General features: G+C 36.9%; 1 protein-coding gene across 4 annotated transcripts in view; it reads left to right on the forward strand.

Annotated features, from left to right (window-relative positions):
• The window catches only part of MYO3B (myosin IIIB), a 191731-nt gene that overhangs the window by 135997 nt on the left and 38265 nt on the right, over positions 1-17469 (forward strand). For all 4 annotated transcript variants that reach the window (XM_063162107.1, XM_063162108.1, XM_063162109.1 and 1 more), the window contains 3 exons: positions 4372-4492; positions 11414-11477; positions 12361-12499. In XM_063162107.1, coding sequence (XP_063018177.1) covers positions 4372-4492; positions 11414-11477; positions 12361-12499 — 324 coding nt within the window. The remainder of the gene's footprint in view (positions 1-4371; positions 4493-11413; positions 11478-12360; positions 12500-17469) is intronic.

Consider the following 17469-nt stretch of genomic DNA (forward strand, 5'->3'; position numbering starts at 1 on the left):
AATATAATGTTAGTTTCAGTAGAAGACAAGGAAGTATTTTTTGCATATTTATTCCAATATTTATTCATCTATTTGTATTACTATGTATATGTGTGTGTGTGTACATGCACTCAGCTAATACCATTGTATAGGTGTAAGAATTACATGAGTAAAATCTTCCAAAAACTTCTAAACACTTTAAAATATATCAACAACTGTTTTCTTTAAAATTTTCTTGAAAACGACTCCTAAGTAGCAAATCCATTTTCCTATTTTTTTATCAGTAGTTTTCCTTTTTCTAACTACATTTTCAGTGTAAAAAAACATTGAAGACATGTCTCTCCTAATGGCAGCTGTACTGATTTATCATATTATCCTAATTTCCCAGTCAGGGTAAACCAGACTAGTTTGTACAGGCTGCACAGCTCTGGTTAACTTTACTCTCCCATCTCGTTGTGTCCTGTACTAGCTTACAGCATCCAGTAATTCTTCATGTTTAGTATGTCTATAATGCTCATATGCAGGGAGCATTTTAGAAAAGTGAGAAGGCCTTTTAGTTTTATATTCCATCCCCATCTCTGAGCTAAGCTCTGTCAATCTCCAAATGTCTTATTTTTCTTCTGATTTTGAGGAGAAAAAATGGAGACTATTCTTACTGGATTTCATGCTAAAATCAGGAAGGGACAATGTACAATAAAATCTCTTCCTTTTCTTTTCTGATATTGCCAGAATTTCATAGTCATCTTCACTTTTTTATTTGACCAAGTCTCAAGATCAGAGACTGTGGTACATGGTGGTTACAGCACCAAGCCTGACAAAGCTCAAGAAGCATTTGGACAGTGCTCTCAGGCACATGAGGATGGTCCTGTGCTGAGGCAGGAGTTGAACTTGATGATCCTTGTTGGTCCCTTCCAACTCAGCGCATTCTGTGATTCTGTGGATTCCAGGTCCAAGTGTTGATGTGCATCAGTGGCACCAACTTTGATGACAGCTTTAGTGAGTCTTGCTAGTAGTCACTGTTAATGATAGTTACTGCTTGGGCATGAGAATTCATAACTTCCTTCTCATAAACTTCTGCTGGAGAACTTAGCAGTTTTTTTCTGCTGTTAAACATGCATCACCCAATATCCATCTAGAGAAGTGAAAGAGAGGAAGTATTCATGGCACCCAACAAAGGATGTGACTCTATGCCATCTACTGCTCATTAGCATTAATTTGGCATGGAGTGAATAATCAGATTCGTGGGCTCTAATTTCTCTCCGATGCTGTTAGTTAAGTTGCTGAATGCTCTTTTAACTAGACAAATTAAGAAAGTGATGTGTTGTTCCTAGGAAATCAACTACCTTCTCTTTAGCAAGCATGAACTTTCACTTCTGAGTTGCTGTTATATGCTATTTTAGGTGATGTTAGAGAGTAAAAATGTGTATGTGTAGAAAAAGTCTGTTTCACATGATTTTTTTAATGACTGAGAATTAATCCTTCTACTGTTTTAAAACTACTTCATCTCCTTTCTTTATAGTTCTCATAGACCTGTGATTGTTTAGCTTTGATCTTTTTACACTGTGCTTCACGATTTGCTCTGTAATTCTATATTTCCTGTGGGACCCAGAAGGCAAATGCCTGGACTTTTCCTATCTGGAATTGTGCATTATTGTATGTAGTGTATATTGCCTTGGTATTTAGACCTTAAAAGTTTTAAACTGCAAGATGCCACATCTCAGACTCCCTGAAGTAAATAGATTCTTGGTTTGCTAGGTGCTGAAACTGACAGAAAACTCTTTTTGTGTGAAAAATGATCAGTACAAGAAGTAAAAATTCATGTCCTAATTTGTGGCACATAAAGCATTTAACACCAAGTTACTAATAGAAGTGTTAAAATTAAGTTCAGTTCCTATGTTGCTTGTCAGATCCTGTCATCTTTGGCTATGTAAAGATCAGGGTTAAAGCTACTGTTGCTGTTTGGAAAGTTTGGAATATAGACTGAATAAGGTGAAAATGAGGTGACAGCTGGTAATCATTCTTCTTCAATGATGCAGTGATTGTTCATGGAGCAGTAGCAACATGAGTCTGCTAATTTCACACTCTTTGAGCCAAGTGCTTAGTGTCAAAACCAGCACCAGTCAGTAATGCAAATTGCTGTGATGGAGCAGCTTCCCAGCCTCTTAGACTGCCCCAGTAGAATTCTCTGCATATGTATTTCTTTTGAAGCATTATAGACCCTGTTAATAAATGTTGAAAAGATGCAGGCCTACTTGTGCTTGATGAAGCTTTTGAGAGTCTTTAAAAAGTTTGTTTACCCTGTACTTCAGTTGTTCCAGGAGTCAAAAGTAGGAAAAATACAGCTATTTACCTTTCAAATTCAAAGTAATTTGGAAGATAGTTAGAAACCATCTTGTGGGAAGAGGAGTTGATTTTGAAAATACCTATGAAAACAGAAGATAGGGCAAAAACTGTGTTTATTAAGTCAGATATAGCAGATTTTTACACAGTGGATGGGGCAAAGACCAAAATGGTTATATGGACATTAGTAAGAATCTCTGATAAAAAGAAAAACAGTATTTAAATATAAAATCACAGGAAGTATCAGGGTTGATTTTGTAGACACACATAAAAAGAAGTACAAAAAGGTACGAAGGATAAAAGTGAAGATTATCTTATCAGTTCATTTGTTTCAGTGCTTCTTTATAGTAGTTCATCGAGTGATTGCCACTCAGCATGTTTCAGCTGCAGAGAGGTGGCTGCTGGCCAGCTGTCTCTGCTGCTGATAGCAGAGTGGGATCTTGGCTGGTCAGTAGGGGATTGTTAAGGATTGGAAGCCTGACCACATGGGACAAGTGAGAGCTTGCCTCATCTCTGTCAGATAGGAGGCTTTCCTAGTTGGGAGTATCGAGGGTGGAAAGTTCCTCAAGCCTCAGGATACCTGAGCTCTGTATTTGGTTCAACACCTCAGCAGGTCAAACTTCTGTCATGACTTCTGTAAAGTGAATGGTTGTTTATTTTCATAACCTCTCATTAAAAGGCAACTTTTGTTGCTTCTTATCCCAGAAACCTCAGTGCTTTCATAAGAAAATCAGAAGTGTGAGATACAGAGAAATCTTGTTAATCTTCTGATCAGTTTCTCTGTTCCTCAATTTATTCAGTATTTGTCCTACATCCTGATTTCCTTCAGCAATCTACAGTGTTGATCCTGATCCTACATGAGGTTGCCTTAGACCTCATTTCTGTGCCTATCTGTGCCTTTAATATGTAACCCTGGACCCCAATGGGAGGGCTGCTCTTCTTCTTTGGGTATTTAATCTTCAGAATTACTCTGGTTTGTGTGCATTTAGTGTGCATAAAAGCTTGTCCTGGACAGGAAACATTTTTAAGAAAATCCTATCTCCTCAGCTTAGTTCCACTATTCTTTTACATACTGTCTCACTGTTAAAACTGCAGTCCTGCTGGACTAAGCTGGACACAGCTCCTTTCTCTCACAGCCCTCAGCCCTATTCAGCTTGTTGTACACTGAAACAATGGCATTGATACTGTAGTAACTTTTTCATTATTAAGTCCTTTCTCCCCTTAGCTATTTCTACTTAAAATAATGCTTGAAATAAACCCTAAAAAATCAAATCTTAAATTTTGTGAGTTTATATTGCAGCCATTTTAGTCCTTTGTCCTAAGTGCAGTATGCATCACTATCTTTGGTTTGTGCTGGAGCTTTATTACTGTTCACAGGTGTAAAGAATGCAAGTTAGAACTATAGAAATAATTATGGTATTCAGGTACCAAACCCAGAGACAATCTACGGAAATAAAGGATGTAGCTGTCTTCAAAATGTTATTAATTGTCATTTTATTTACCATATCATTCCGCTATGATTTTTTTTCTTTTTTTGGGAATGATATAAATTCTAATGTCTATAATTTTTTTCCCTGATTTTATGAGAGGCATTTTAAACGTTTTATCATGGTTACAGTTAATTTAAAAAATAGGAGAAGACTAACTGAATATATCTGTCCCTCGCTCTGCACCCCATTGTCCCACAGTAAAAGAAAGCTAAGCTTCTGGTTTTGTAAAATTATGACTAAATCAAAGGGAAGTTGTGATTAAAGAAGTTGTTATGGGAGTGATTTTATTTTAATACATTCTGAGTTGGAGTAATGTTTAAATTAGATGCATTCTTTTTTTGAGGCCTGTTTTCCTTGCCTGGACTGTGCCAAGTGGTCAACAGTGAGAGCGTAAGGCCCTGTAGAATGTCTGGGTGTTGGTAACATTGCAAACATGGGGGTCACTCCTGTGGGCTGCTAAGTGTTCCTGTACACAAATTCAGTAAAGGCTGGGGACATTCAGGTCTGCACTGCAGAGCCAGTTTCAGTTTCTGCAAAATCTTCCTGATTCAATGTTTTTTAGCTTTTAGGGGATATATTGTTCGTAAAAACTATGCAAGATTGAAAACCAGCGCTGAGTGTGTAGCAGATCCTCAGCTTACAAGCAGCTGCTCTACTTCTGATTTTGGTTGTGAAGAAGACTGGTAAGTTGAATCCTTTACTATCTGTTCTTTAACAAAAGTGATTTCCCATGCAATAAGATCTGAAAGGAGCAGATTTGTCATCGTGATTCAGCCAGCTCTTATAAATCTGCCATATTCTGAGGGTGACCACATGTAGGTTAGCAAGTTCTCCCTCCAGCTTAGTCATCTCAGTGATCTCCCAGTTAGTGGAAATGTGCTGTTTGCTCTGGACTGCTCTCCTGGTTTTGTGCACTTCTTGTAAGTACCTAGAATACTGCAGATTGCAGACAGAACTGCAAGTGCTCAGCATTTCAGCATTCACTTCAGTGCATGTTATTAAATGTCCAAGAGAAGAAAGTTACTCTTCTGTGCCTAAAAAGCTCCTTGCAGACCAACAATGAGACAGGGAAAAGAGCTGTCAAGAGCAGATGGACACTTTCTGTCACTGACAGAAAGCCTAGGAGTGCTGTAAACCATGCTGGTGCTCTCTTTCGTGAAGGGAAGAGGTATTTTACCACTTAAAGCAATGGGGTCACTCCAGACAAATCTTCCTGTGACACTTGCTTAGTTATGAGAGGCAAAAGGGATCTGTTACATTTGAGTCACCCGCATTGTTCTAGGGTGGGTGGCTGGGTTTGCAGGACTAATCCCTTTCATTAGTTTCAGTGACTGAGGGTTATGAGATCTCTCCTGCTGAAGCCATTCTGGAGAAGTTAACAGTTATTTCTTTTTCCATGTATGCTCATAGCATTGACTTTTGTTAACTTCCCTATATACACAGTCCATATATACATTAAGACGTTTAGCCACCAAACTAACACTGAAATCAGTGTCTAAATGCATTTAGATATCCAACCTGAAAATGTCCATGTAAAATAGATTGGCAATTCAGGTCTTGCACCCAGTCCTGGTTGCAGTTTACAGTCAGATAGATAAATATCTTTTGCCTGGAGTTGGGAAAGTGCCATTACTGCTGGCAGTTCTTAATTAAAGAGAGATTAAAAGAGCAACAGCCTGGTGCTCTTTTAAAGATCTGTGTAAAAGCTGAGTTATAGTGTTATATGTAAAGCACTCAGTTTTACTAAGTCATGAATTTCAAAGTGTTTAGAAGAAATGAATACTTTAAAAAAATTAATTCAGGAGAAGAAATTGAATCTCTACACCTAGTTCATGCTCTTCAGTCAGTGAATGCAGGACATAAGCAAACTGAAGCTAATAAATGACACGGCTTTCTAATTAAATGCACACATTTGTTCATTTAGTATTACATGTAAAATGTTTCATGCATTTATATGCTTGACTTGGTTATCAAGTTAAATGCACAGCTGATGTCATAGGTAACTAAGGATGCATTGAGAGTTGGCAAATATCTCTGATTGGAGTAGAAATAGATAATGTAAATGTTAGCAGGGAAGTGGCTTTGTCTCATTGAAAAAATGTTTTTCCATCAGTTTCACAAATCTGTGGAAGTGCCTGTGACTCCTGCTGAAACAGGATCTTGGGAATAATTGTGTACCTGGGAAGCGGACGCTAAGTTTTAATTATTCCCCAAAAACTCTGCATGTATGAAACACTTGTATGAAACACTTACCAAGCCTGTTCCTGCCATCATCAGCCACTGAGAGGCCTGCATGTCATCAAGGAACTGAATCACAATCAAACCTTGAAAGGGGCAGTTATTTTATAGTCAAACATGATCAAGACATGAGTAAAACATGGCTCAAATGAGGAAAGTAGAAGCCTTTCTGAGCCATTTTTACAACAGCGGAATAGCTGATTTACCATTCTGTATAGAGCTGAATAGGCAGCAGAAAAGGGAGGAGTGTGGTGGGATATCCTGTTTCACAAAGAGAGCACAGACACCAACTTTACTTAATGCCTGCCCTCATTTTGCAATTGATCATTGCAGAAATAAAAAATGTTGTATTTTGCAATGGCATTCAAGTTAGTGTTAGGGATCTTCTGAGCTAATTAGGAATAATTTATGGGGAAGTGAGAAGTAATTTTCTAAAACGTCATGTGATTCAACTTGTTAGATTGACATGTCTTTAGTGAATATATTTTTCATAAATTTTCTTGCTTAGCAGGATAATCTACAGTTCAGTGACTAAGGACCTTAATCTATGCTACTATGTTCATCTTCTTGTTCAGACAGAGCTGTCATTCTTAAATATCTTTAAATCCCTTTAGAACCCCATCAAAGTATCTGTAACCTTCGTGTTCCACCATGATCATCTTTTCCATTTCCTTCCCAAATGAAAATTGTTTTAAGTAATACTGATTTGATACTTCCTCTGGGAAACACTTACTATATTGTTAATTTTTTTTCCTAGCTCACTGTACTATAGTTCATTGGCTGCTAAACATCACAATATAAGTTAGTTACATGTACACATGTGCCATCATGCTGTGTTGTGTAGAAGAAGGCACTGTTTCCACATAGTGACTTTCTTATCAGTTGGGTCTTGTATCCCTTGCTCCTTGGTTTCCTTTGGAGCTCTGTGTGTTAAGAGTAGCAGATACTGGACATCAACACCAGTTCACACTCTTGAACTGAGTTCATTGTGGCTTTTTTTCCCTCGTATCTTTCTCTTTTTACCTATTTTGTGTCATGTCCAGGCTTTAGTCAGCTTAGGTTCTCAAAACGATTATTTTTAGTAATGACATTTACATGACCCTTGTAGAACCAAGATTGTATAATAGTCTGTACAAAGCTACACAGGCACACCAACTTAGATGTTTAAAAAATTATAGACAAAGAATAATTATCAGCATTTTTCTACAGGAAGTATGTGTGTGAAAGTCAAGTTCTGGAAATGGGTCTATTTCTGCTCTCTAATGGCTTGACTGATGAAGCAGAATCTGATTAGTAAATTTGTATAAGTACTAAGTGAGTGGTGGTACAAGGGTTTGAGAGGGTAAGATTGAAATTAGAAGCAGTTACATGAAATGTAATGAACTGCAATATGAAAGTCAATAGTGCAAAAGTTTACATTGGAAGGTTTACTAGCAGTGAGGATACATCAACTCACGTGTGCATCATAACATTTTGTCATCACTGCCAAGACTTGGTTAAGGTACTATATTAGAGACTGCCCTTGAAGAAAATTAGCAAGTCCTTTGGCAGCAAAAATGATCACATATCTCTGTAAACCATGGTACAGGAAGATGTCTAAGAAAGATGAAAAACTAAGGGTCATATGGTATTATTTCTCCTGTCATGAAAGGCTGATGTGAAAACAAACTGTTCTCTGTTGAGAATCAAGAGAGAAATAATGGGCTTGCATTGCAGCGCAAGAATGTTAGGTTAGACATCAAGAAATGCTTACTTAATGGTAAGTTGAGTTAAACCCAGTGTAGGTTACCTTGGAGAGTTTTGGCAGCTCCACCACTGCAGGTTTTTAAAATCAAGTTAAGCAAATATATGGGGGAAAAAAATAGATGCAGCTGATTTTTCTCTGAAAATGGGCGTGACTTAGATGATTTGTCAAAATTTTTTTATGATTTGCAAACACATAGTGACTTCTTGAACTGTAAATTTCTGAGCCAGTGGGTTTGGCATTGCAAGCCAGCTTTTATGGCATCATAGTGCCACCAGCTGTTGCTGCATCAGTATGAGAAGTAAGTATAGAAATGGATCTAGAGGAATTCTCCACGTCTGCTTTACTTGCAGTGGCATTGTTGCTGTGCCTGAAGAATGAGTGAGGTTCATTTCTCAATGGTTTGCTACAGTTGGAGGCCCATTGAAATAGCACAAAACGTGGATTTACCTGCATGGGCATTGGTGGATTAGCACATAATCACAGTATCCTGTGTATCACTGAGAGATTAAACTTGATTTCAGTCACATGAGCACAAATTCATTTACAAACTGGTTTCATGTGAATTCTCCTGTTTCCTATAAAAGCTCCTCTGCTTTTGCTGTGGTTTCTTTGACTTGATCTGCAGCCTTCATCTCACTAAAGTGAGGTTCGCTCTGTCAGTCAACAACAAAACTTTCCAAGAATTCTTTTGATTAAAACAAAAAGAAAAATAATCACTATGTTGATGTACTTCTATTCTTCATGGAGAGCTGATTTAAAGGGTCACATCTCTACATTTTAAATCTTTTTTTTTTCAGAATATTCAGAAGAATGCCATTGGGTCTTGGTAATTTATTCCCTTACACCTTTCCCATACTTTCTCCTTGGATGATTTCAGTTTTCATCAAGATCACATTGCAAGATCACAATTTCTTGTATAAGGCATCTTTTGAAAGTTAATTTTCATTTCTTTCTATAAGAAAAGCTGGTATAAAGGCATTCTGGTTTCCTTTAATAGCTTCACTTTCCTATTTTTAATCATAGCAAACATTGAGATTATTGTTTGTGCTGAAAATAGGAAGTCTACAATCCTTGTGGCATGCAGTAGAATCCATGGGCCTGATTCTGATGTCATGTGAGCTTCTAATTACTTTACTGTTCATAAGTTTAGTTACTCAGGACTTTCAAAGGTGTAAATGGGAATTAGGGCACAATTTTCTAGTGTCATCTAGTTTTTTGCTCCTTCCCACCCCTTTGGAATTTTTCATCTACCCATGCTGGAAGGATTGAATTTTTTCTATTCCATAAAATATTGCTTTTGCAAAATGAACTGTATTGTTTCTAGTAGAATACCCAGTAGTGTTTCTAACATTTTCCAAAGCATTTAAATAACGAAAGTGAAAGGGCCATTACTAATACTGGTAATGGCCAGAGTAACTCCAAAACATGGTATTTTTTCTCCAGCATAAGTTAATCTCCATTACTAGATTTATGCTGCTATAGTTCAACTGCTTTCAGTGCTAAGGATAGTGAGTCTGTACACTATACAGATGTGTAGACAGACCTTAAGAATCAATGTTTCTTTCTTTTTCCAATGTTTCTTGCTAGTGGAGTGATTTATAGCCAGCCTGTATGTGAAGACTGAGGCGTATTACAGCTCAGTAGCTGAACAGTCAGCAGCAGATTGTTGAGTTGCCTGACTGAAACCAGGCTCATGAACCCAGATCTGCAGCTGATCCCACGTTTTCAGAAGTATTCCCTGCCAGTTTGATGTTGTGGTGGGCTGACCTTGGCTGGCTGCCAGGTGTCCACCAAGCTGTTCTGCCATTCCCCATCTTGTCAGGACAAGGGAAGAAAAATGCAATGGGAAGCTCCTGAGTAACAACTAGTACTCAAGTGCATACTTCTGGTAGCAACAGTAATTCTGTGGAAGGTTGGGCTCCATTGCAGCAAATACAACCCGATTTAGGATTGTTTTAATCAGAAACAATGCATCACTGGGATTCTGACAGACAGTTGGAGTTTAGGGGCTTCCAAATTCCAGAGGCTGATTTTTGCTAACTTAAGCTTTACAGAATAGAAGATGCTGTTTTTTGTCTTTGTGCTTTAACAATTATATAAGGTCCTAGCTGTGCAAGGTTGTGTATTTTTTTAGTAGAAGACAAAGATTGTTTTCATGCTGCTTATTTAGATCCCGATCCAAACCACTCCAAAATCTGAATATTTAAATTTATATGATGATTCAGTCTGGTTTTGGCATTGCAGGCCATTTGCAACATACTAATCTGACAGCAAATGTTGATTTTGACATCCACCAAAGTGATATTTGAGGATTATTAATAATTTTTACCTTGCATTTGATTTATTTTCAGAAATACTGGGGAAAAGGGGAGTGCACCATCTCAAAAATGCTTGAGGAAATTTTGGGCAAAAGTAGCAGGTTATCTAACCAGTGACACTAAATAAATTATTATCTAAATAATATACAAGATAAATAGTAATAAAGGACTATACAGATAATATAGTATATGCACAAATGCAGTGTAAAATACAGTCCTAGACATATGTTTTACTTTCTGCTTTAAGAAGTGTGCCAGTACTAAATGATAATGCATTTCTAAAATGGATCCCTTCCTTTCCTCCAAGGAAAACAGAAGTTTAAATTCAATTTACATTTTAGGGCAAATGTTTTTCTTCTCTTACTTTGTGTCAAAGAATAAAGGGGGACTTAAATTGCCCTTATCTGACATGCAAGTCAAAAGTTCCCTCACGAAATTGAAACATTACAGAAAGATGAATGTTTACCATGTTTATGAACTTCATTCAGTTTTGACAATGAAAAAGTCTTTGTTTGAATCCCAGTTTGAGGACCATGAGCATACCAAATAATTTCTATGAGCCTCAAATTTTTTAATTTACTAAATGAAATTGGTAGCAATTTCTTTGGTGTTGCATAGCTGGGGATTCTGAAACAAGTTCTGCCTGGGTGGACTTTACTGTTGAAGAAATCCATTGACTTCAAAGGGCTGACAATGAGGATCACGGCCTGCAGAAGGTTTTTATGTTACTTTAATCAGCATTAATGAAGTAGGAGTTGGCCTTTAATATTTTTATGGAGACATAATGTGATGGTAAAATAGTAACAGATATAGCCAAAGAATCTTAAGACATCTTACTTCTTGCTCTGTCTTTAACCCACATGGCTTTAGGGGAGAGCACATGTGTTTCACTTCTTGCTCATCCATCAGATTTCGAGTGTCTAAGTTTGAATTGTGTGAAAATAGCTTTTCACAGCCCTGGGAAAAAAATTAATATAAAATCTTAGCAAATTAATACATTACTTCAATTTCATTAAATTATTGTAAACTCATTTTACACATCTGCACAGACACACAAATTTTTAATGACAAATTCATTGCTTATAACCTGTTGCTGTATTTAACAGTATGCACTTTCTTATAAGAGGAAATGGGACTGGTCTGGGTTTTTTTTTCTGAATGGGTTGTATGTGCACATTTAGAAATTGGGGGAGGGAGAAAAGGGAAAATCAACAAAAAAAGTGTGTATGCCAGTAAACCTTTTATAAGAGTGAAGAAATTACAGTATTTAAACTAAATTTTTTCTTTTTCTTCGCTTTTAGGCAGCAAACCAGTAACCAGTCTTCTCCCGTGGTGCCTGATTTTCTTGACAAACAAACTAAAAAGGTACTACTAAGTTTATATTCTAAAACAACATCCCATTATAACTTCAAATTCCTGAGTCCACAGTTCTGCAATGTGTTCATGTCTGCTTGGCATAACCATCTGAACATGAAACCGTTAGTGATGTTTTGAAGTCTTTGAGACAAAAGCCTGCTTGCTAAGAACTTTAGTTCTGTAGAGAGACAGGGAGGTACAGTGAATAAGAGAATCAAAAGGCTGGAAATTTGCTGCTGAGAATAAATGCTAGCTGCTCCCTGAGGTGATTTGTCTGTGCACTTCACTTTCTACAGATGTTAGAGACTCTTTTTTAGTAAGGACCTGAGGTTCTTTGGTAGCACTTTGATATCCTGCTCGAATTCAATATGTGAAATGGAGGAGTCGCTCTGTGACTTGGAGCACAGCATAGTCTTTGAAGTCTGATCCAATTTTTGCTGCTTACCATTTGATGTTGAAAGGATGAAATGGAGAAAATGTACAGTTTTTGCCAGTAACTCTGCTGAGCATATGTAAGATTAAAAAAACAAAATCCCTTGGATGATGTACTTAGAAATGTTAAGCAGATTAATACCTTCCTATAGCTTTTTCTAAAGATACAAATTAACTATGAGAGGAAATCAGCATACAGTGCATGCTATGATTTAACTGCATGAGGAAAGGGGATAAATAAGTTAAATGGAAAAAAGTAAACAAATGTTTGTGACACGGGTGCTAAATCGGTGTTGCTGAAAGCCACAAGAATCTTGTGTAACTTAAATCTAGCATTAGATGCTTCAGAGAGTCTTGGAAAATAACAAGTTGCTCTCTATGAGATCACAGCTGTAAGTTATCATAAGCAAGTGGAATCAATAAATTTCTTATGTGCCTAAACCAGCATTCTTTATTCCAGAATAATTTGGATGAGATTTCTGCTTCTCCATTTATTCTAAAACATTCATTTGAAACGAATGATTCGCAATCAATTAGCCAATCCCAGACAGTTGCAGACCATCAGTTGTCAAGTCTCTTGACAACCTGTAAAAAAGAAGGTAAGAAATATATAAAAGTAGCAGAGATATTTTGTTTACTGCTTATAAGCCACAAGTTGCCAGCATGTAACTTGCTTTATATATTGATGAGATCATTTAACAATTCGTTGAAAGGCAGAAACATAATAGAAAAACTTCCTTCTCTACACTTTCACTCTCGAAATATAAAAAAGCCCTTAAGTCTGTATTACAGAGGCAAAAGTAAAATGATTTTTAAAATACATTTTCTGTTAAAAGTGTCATTACTAATCTCAAAATACCCTTTTAATGAAATCAAATCTACCTTCAAGAGCTTCAGCTTTCCTTTGCCTTCCAACCTCAGAAGTCAAAGACAGAAATGAAATCTCTCCTGTTGGGCAGAATGAAAGACGACTGGTTCGTTCACACACAGAGATTCAGTCAGCAGCACAGGAACATCAGCAATACTTCTACAATCATTGCAGTGCAATTTTTTTCATTTTTATTTGCTGTTATGTTACTTTTGCCATGTTCAGCAAGAGTTTCAAAACTTAAAGTAAAATATTTTGACATTTTTTTAATTTTACCTGGTTTATCTTTAGATATTCCAGGAAATCATTACTTATCAGAATACTTTTCTCTTATCATGGGTTTTATAATCATCCTATCTTTGCAAATCCATGAATGCAGACTTTATTACTAGACTGTAGAATAACTTTCACAGTTTAACATGAAGTAGGTTGATAATGTGATATCTGTAACCAGAGCCAAAATGTATATGATAGTAAATTAATTTCTAGATTAATACTGAAAATTAGTTGTTTATAATGTCATGCTATTAATTAACATTACTGTTTGTTTATTTATTTAATGGGACACCTTTCATCTCCTAAATCTACAAATATTTATCTGCATAATTAAACTCTAATCCTGCAAATTATGTGTTTAAATTTTACAGAGTTCAGTAAAAAAATTTTCAATGTTTAATTTCAATGTTCAATGTTTAATTTTCAATGTTTTACCTTTTCAATGTAAAGGTAAGATAGGTATTTATAGGCAACTTGTTCTGTTAATTCAATGGTTTTCTCTTTTTAAACAGGTATAATGTGCTTTCCATGCTAAAAAGTGAATAGTATTTAAACAGAGCAGATTGAGAAATCCATTCTTCCCTCCTCATGTATTTCAGTCCATATTGGTTTTGAATCCATAGTGTGGAACTGCAGGGAAAGTTTGCATTGCTATCTTAAATTATTGCATGTTAAATAATAAACCTGTCAAGCAGAAATATCTTCATTGCAGCAAATCCTCTTGAGGGAAGCAGTCAGGGCCCAAATCCATCATCTTTACTCTCACTGCATATTGTATGTTACCTTGCAACTGGTCTCCTTGAAATCTAAGACCTTGTGTCTGAGGTAAAACAATTAGAGTAAGACTGGCAGAATTACACCCTTAGCAAACATAATTCAAAACCCCTACTCAGTAATCTAGAGTGTCTTCAAAAATGTGAAATGATAGAAGAATAAAATTTGAAGAGGAGATAAATGCAACATTGATCTGAACTATTGAAGAGGGATCTATATTTAAATGAATTAGCATGCAAATGCAGAGAAGTAAGGAGTTTCCTAGATAAGCATGAAAATATGCAGATAGATGATCATATAAATCACACTTCAGTGAGTAACTATTAAGAAGTAAACCTGGTGAGGAATAATAACTTCTTTGAGTGCTTTTAAAAGCACGGCTTGCATTCAGAGGTGCAGATGCTTTCACCTGGTGCTCGGTCTGTATTCAGCTGTAGTGTATGAAGTACACTTTTAAGCAGTTAGTATTCCTACACCTACTGTGAAAACAAAGTGAAATAGGAAATAACTCTTTGGAACAAGAAAGCATGTATAAAAATATGTGAGCTTTACGGTGTCGGGTGATACCACATAAGCTGCTATTCACGCTAAGAAGCTGCTCAGTACATAGTCCAAACAATGCAAAGACTGTTATTTTTCATAGTGAAAGATTTTTCAGCAATGTTAGAGACTGGTTTTTAGTTCTCTGTAAGTTACATTACAGACAGCACTAGTCTGCCAGCTTGGTGGTGCTTGGACCTGAAATACAAAGGCCAGTGGGAAAGGGAATTTGACAGGTTTCTGCTCTGGTCCATGACCCAGTTATGAAGCAGTGTTGGTGTTTGCTTAAGGAATAAGACTGTAGGCTTAAGCACAAAAGGAAGGACAGGCTGCTTATTTGTCTTGAGGCCTTCGTAGGTGAGGTCTAGTTCAGTCAAGAGGGGCCAGAACACAAAAGGACAAAATGGTTGATATCACTTTGCGTGTTTTTGCATTAATCGAGCGGTCTGTTCTCTCATATCTTATCTGGCTGTCTAATAGCACGGGCTGCCTGTTCTTAATAACAGATTGGCAAAGGAAGAATAGAGAAGGATATTTCCACAAAAATCATGCAAAGACTATACTCTGTAATTAATACAGAGACAAAAGCCTCTTTTTCACATCAAAAGCCTTCTCACTGGGTCATAGAAAGACTGAGCAGTATGGCCAAACTGCAAGCACAGCTAGTGCATGCCTGTGCTGTGGTTCTATAGAGTCACAGGGACTGGCTTTACCTGCACAGACATTCCCCTGCACTCTGCCAGAGCACTGGGGCAAGACCAGTAGAAATGCTGAGGATTCCCTCCAACATTTCTGCTGTACACACAGCCTGGGCAGAGAGTCCAGTCATTAGTAACAATTAAGCCAGAAGTTAATTATTCTAGTCACAATATAGTACTGAAGGAATCGAAATAATATAATCTCCAGAGGCCAAGTAGTGGTATTCTCATAGATGAGATAGAAAATGAGGATGTTTGAAATTATTAATGAAGAGTGCTTCATAGGGAATTGACCAGTGTAACTTTGCTTCAAAGGTAAATGTGACAGATTTTCTGAGATGCAAAGGAAATACGTTTGCAAAAGGAAAGCTAATAGTATCTCTGCATTGACCAAACAATGATGTATTTTTTTTTTGCTTAGCACAGACATTTTGAACAAGTGAGAAAATACACAGAGAGCCTCTGGCCGTGGACATTCTCTCATGGGAGAACAATATGACTTATGGATATGTTCAGTTTATGCCTTACACCCTACATTGCAATGCTGAAACTTTGTGAAAAGTAGAGAAATTTGCCAGGATTCTGCGAAGTCTGGAAGTATAGTCTTCAGTGTTATCTATAGCCACAGTCTGAGGCAGTGAATAGTCCATTTCAGTACAGCCTTTGATTTTAGATTCTTTAATCTTTTATATTTTCAAAACTAGTGGAAATTAGGGCTTGGCATGTTTCAGGCTGGAGTCCCATTAGTCAGTGACCCATTTTTAATGTTTTTCTTGCAATTTGTTTGGTTTTTTTTTTTTATGTTGATAATTTTATCTCTTCCTTTCTGGTAAACCAATCATAAAATGGGATTTGGTGAATTAGCTGTGCTATGTTTGGAGAAATACATGAAGTCACTGGGTTTTGCACTGATGAAGGACATGCAGATAATTAAATATGTCAAGTTAGTGCTTGATGGGGAGGCAAGCTGCTGCCTAACTTGCCCACTGTGGACAAGTTTTGGTAGGGGCATTGTGGGCATTGGAGACATTATTCCCAAAATGTTACTCTGTGGTTGTCATCACGCAGATGATATTTACAGGTTCATCATCCTAAACAAGAAATTAAAAATAATGATGACTTCATTAGAAGTTCAGACTTAACTCCAGTTTTAAAGAAGTGATCCAACTTTAATGCTAAGAGGTATGATCATGTTAAAATACCCAAGCCAAAAAGAACAGTGGCTTGGTTGTTTGATCTTCGCTTCAGAGTACAGTTTTCTTGGTGCCAGACTTTATTATTGAAAATACTTTAAACTGCCTCAATCCAAAGCACAGTCTTGATTCAATGTCTTGTGTTTGCAAGTGAAAGGTGCTTAAATATAGAGAAGTACGTTATACTGCATGGTAGTTTAATGTTGTAGTAGAGTTTTAACTCTGGTCTCATTTCATTCTTATTTTTACATTTTTTTGAAAAAATGTTAATGACTATGACAAAGCAATAATCAGTAGTGACTTGGAAATGGAGGCACTTTTTATGCTTGTATTCACAGAAATTCAATATCCCAGCATGACTGTGATATCATAGTATTAGAGTAAAAAACAGGAAGTATCTCACACCAAATGTGGTATCAGGATCTGGGTGTGCCTTGTAACAAAAGATGCCGCTTCACTTTGTGCAAATAGAGAGAGATCAATCCAAGCCATTCAGCTGTTTGTGTAACTCAGCTTCCTATTTGATTTCATTATAACAAACCTTCCTTTCTAAGTAAAAACAAAACCACTACTACATGATGTACTGTGAAATACTGCATGAACTTTCAACTAGTTTTCACTGGCAGAGGGGATGATATTGACACATAATGCCATTCCTTTCAGAATCCTGTCACTCAGGAATTTAAAGGAAGGATTTTGTAATCTATTTAGAATTACTTTTGGTTGTTTAAACAGGACTTTCGTTTCATCATTTTTAAGCTCTCCACTGAGACTAATCTTACACTGAGGGAATATAAATCATGAAAAACTTGACCATAGTCAGTAAAATCATAACAGTGAGCAGAATCGAGTCTCTTGGTTATAAAAAATTGACATGAAAAGTTTTCTACATATCTGTGGTTTAGGGGAGTTTGGGACAAAAGGGTGTGGAGTGTGAGTCCTATGAGGAGCAGCTGAGGGAGCTGGGATGTTTAGCCTGGAGAAGAGGAGGCTCGGGGGGATTTTATCACTCTCTACAACTCGCTGGAAGGAGGGTGTAGCTGGGGGGGTGCAGGCTCTTCTCCCAGGTAACCAGCGACAGGACAAGAGGTTATAGTTTTAAGCTGTGCCAGCAAAGGTTTATGTTGGACATTAAGAAGAATTTCTTCACAGCAAGAGTGATTAAACATAGGAATGGACTGCCCAGGAGAGTGGTGGAGTCACTGTCCCTGGAGGTGTTT

Source organism: Melospiza melodia, chromosome 8, assembly GCF_035770615.1.
Source record: "Melospiza melodia melodia isolate bMelMel2 chromosome 8, bMelMel2.pri, whole genome shotgun sequence".
Classification (NCBI taxonomy): Eukaryota; Metazoa; Chordata; class Aves; order Passeriformes; family Passerellidae; genus Melospiza; species Melospiza melodia.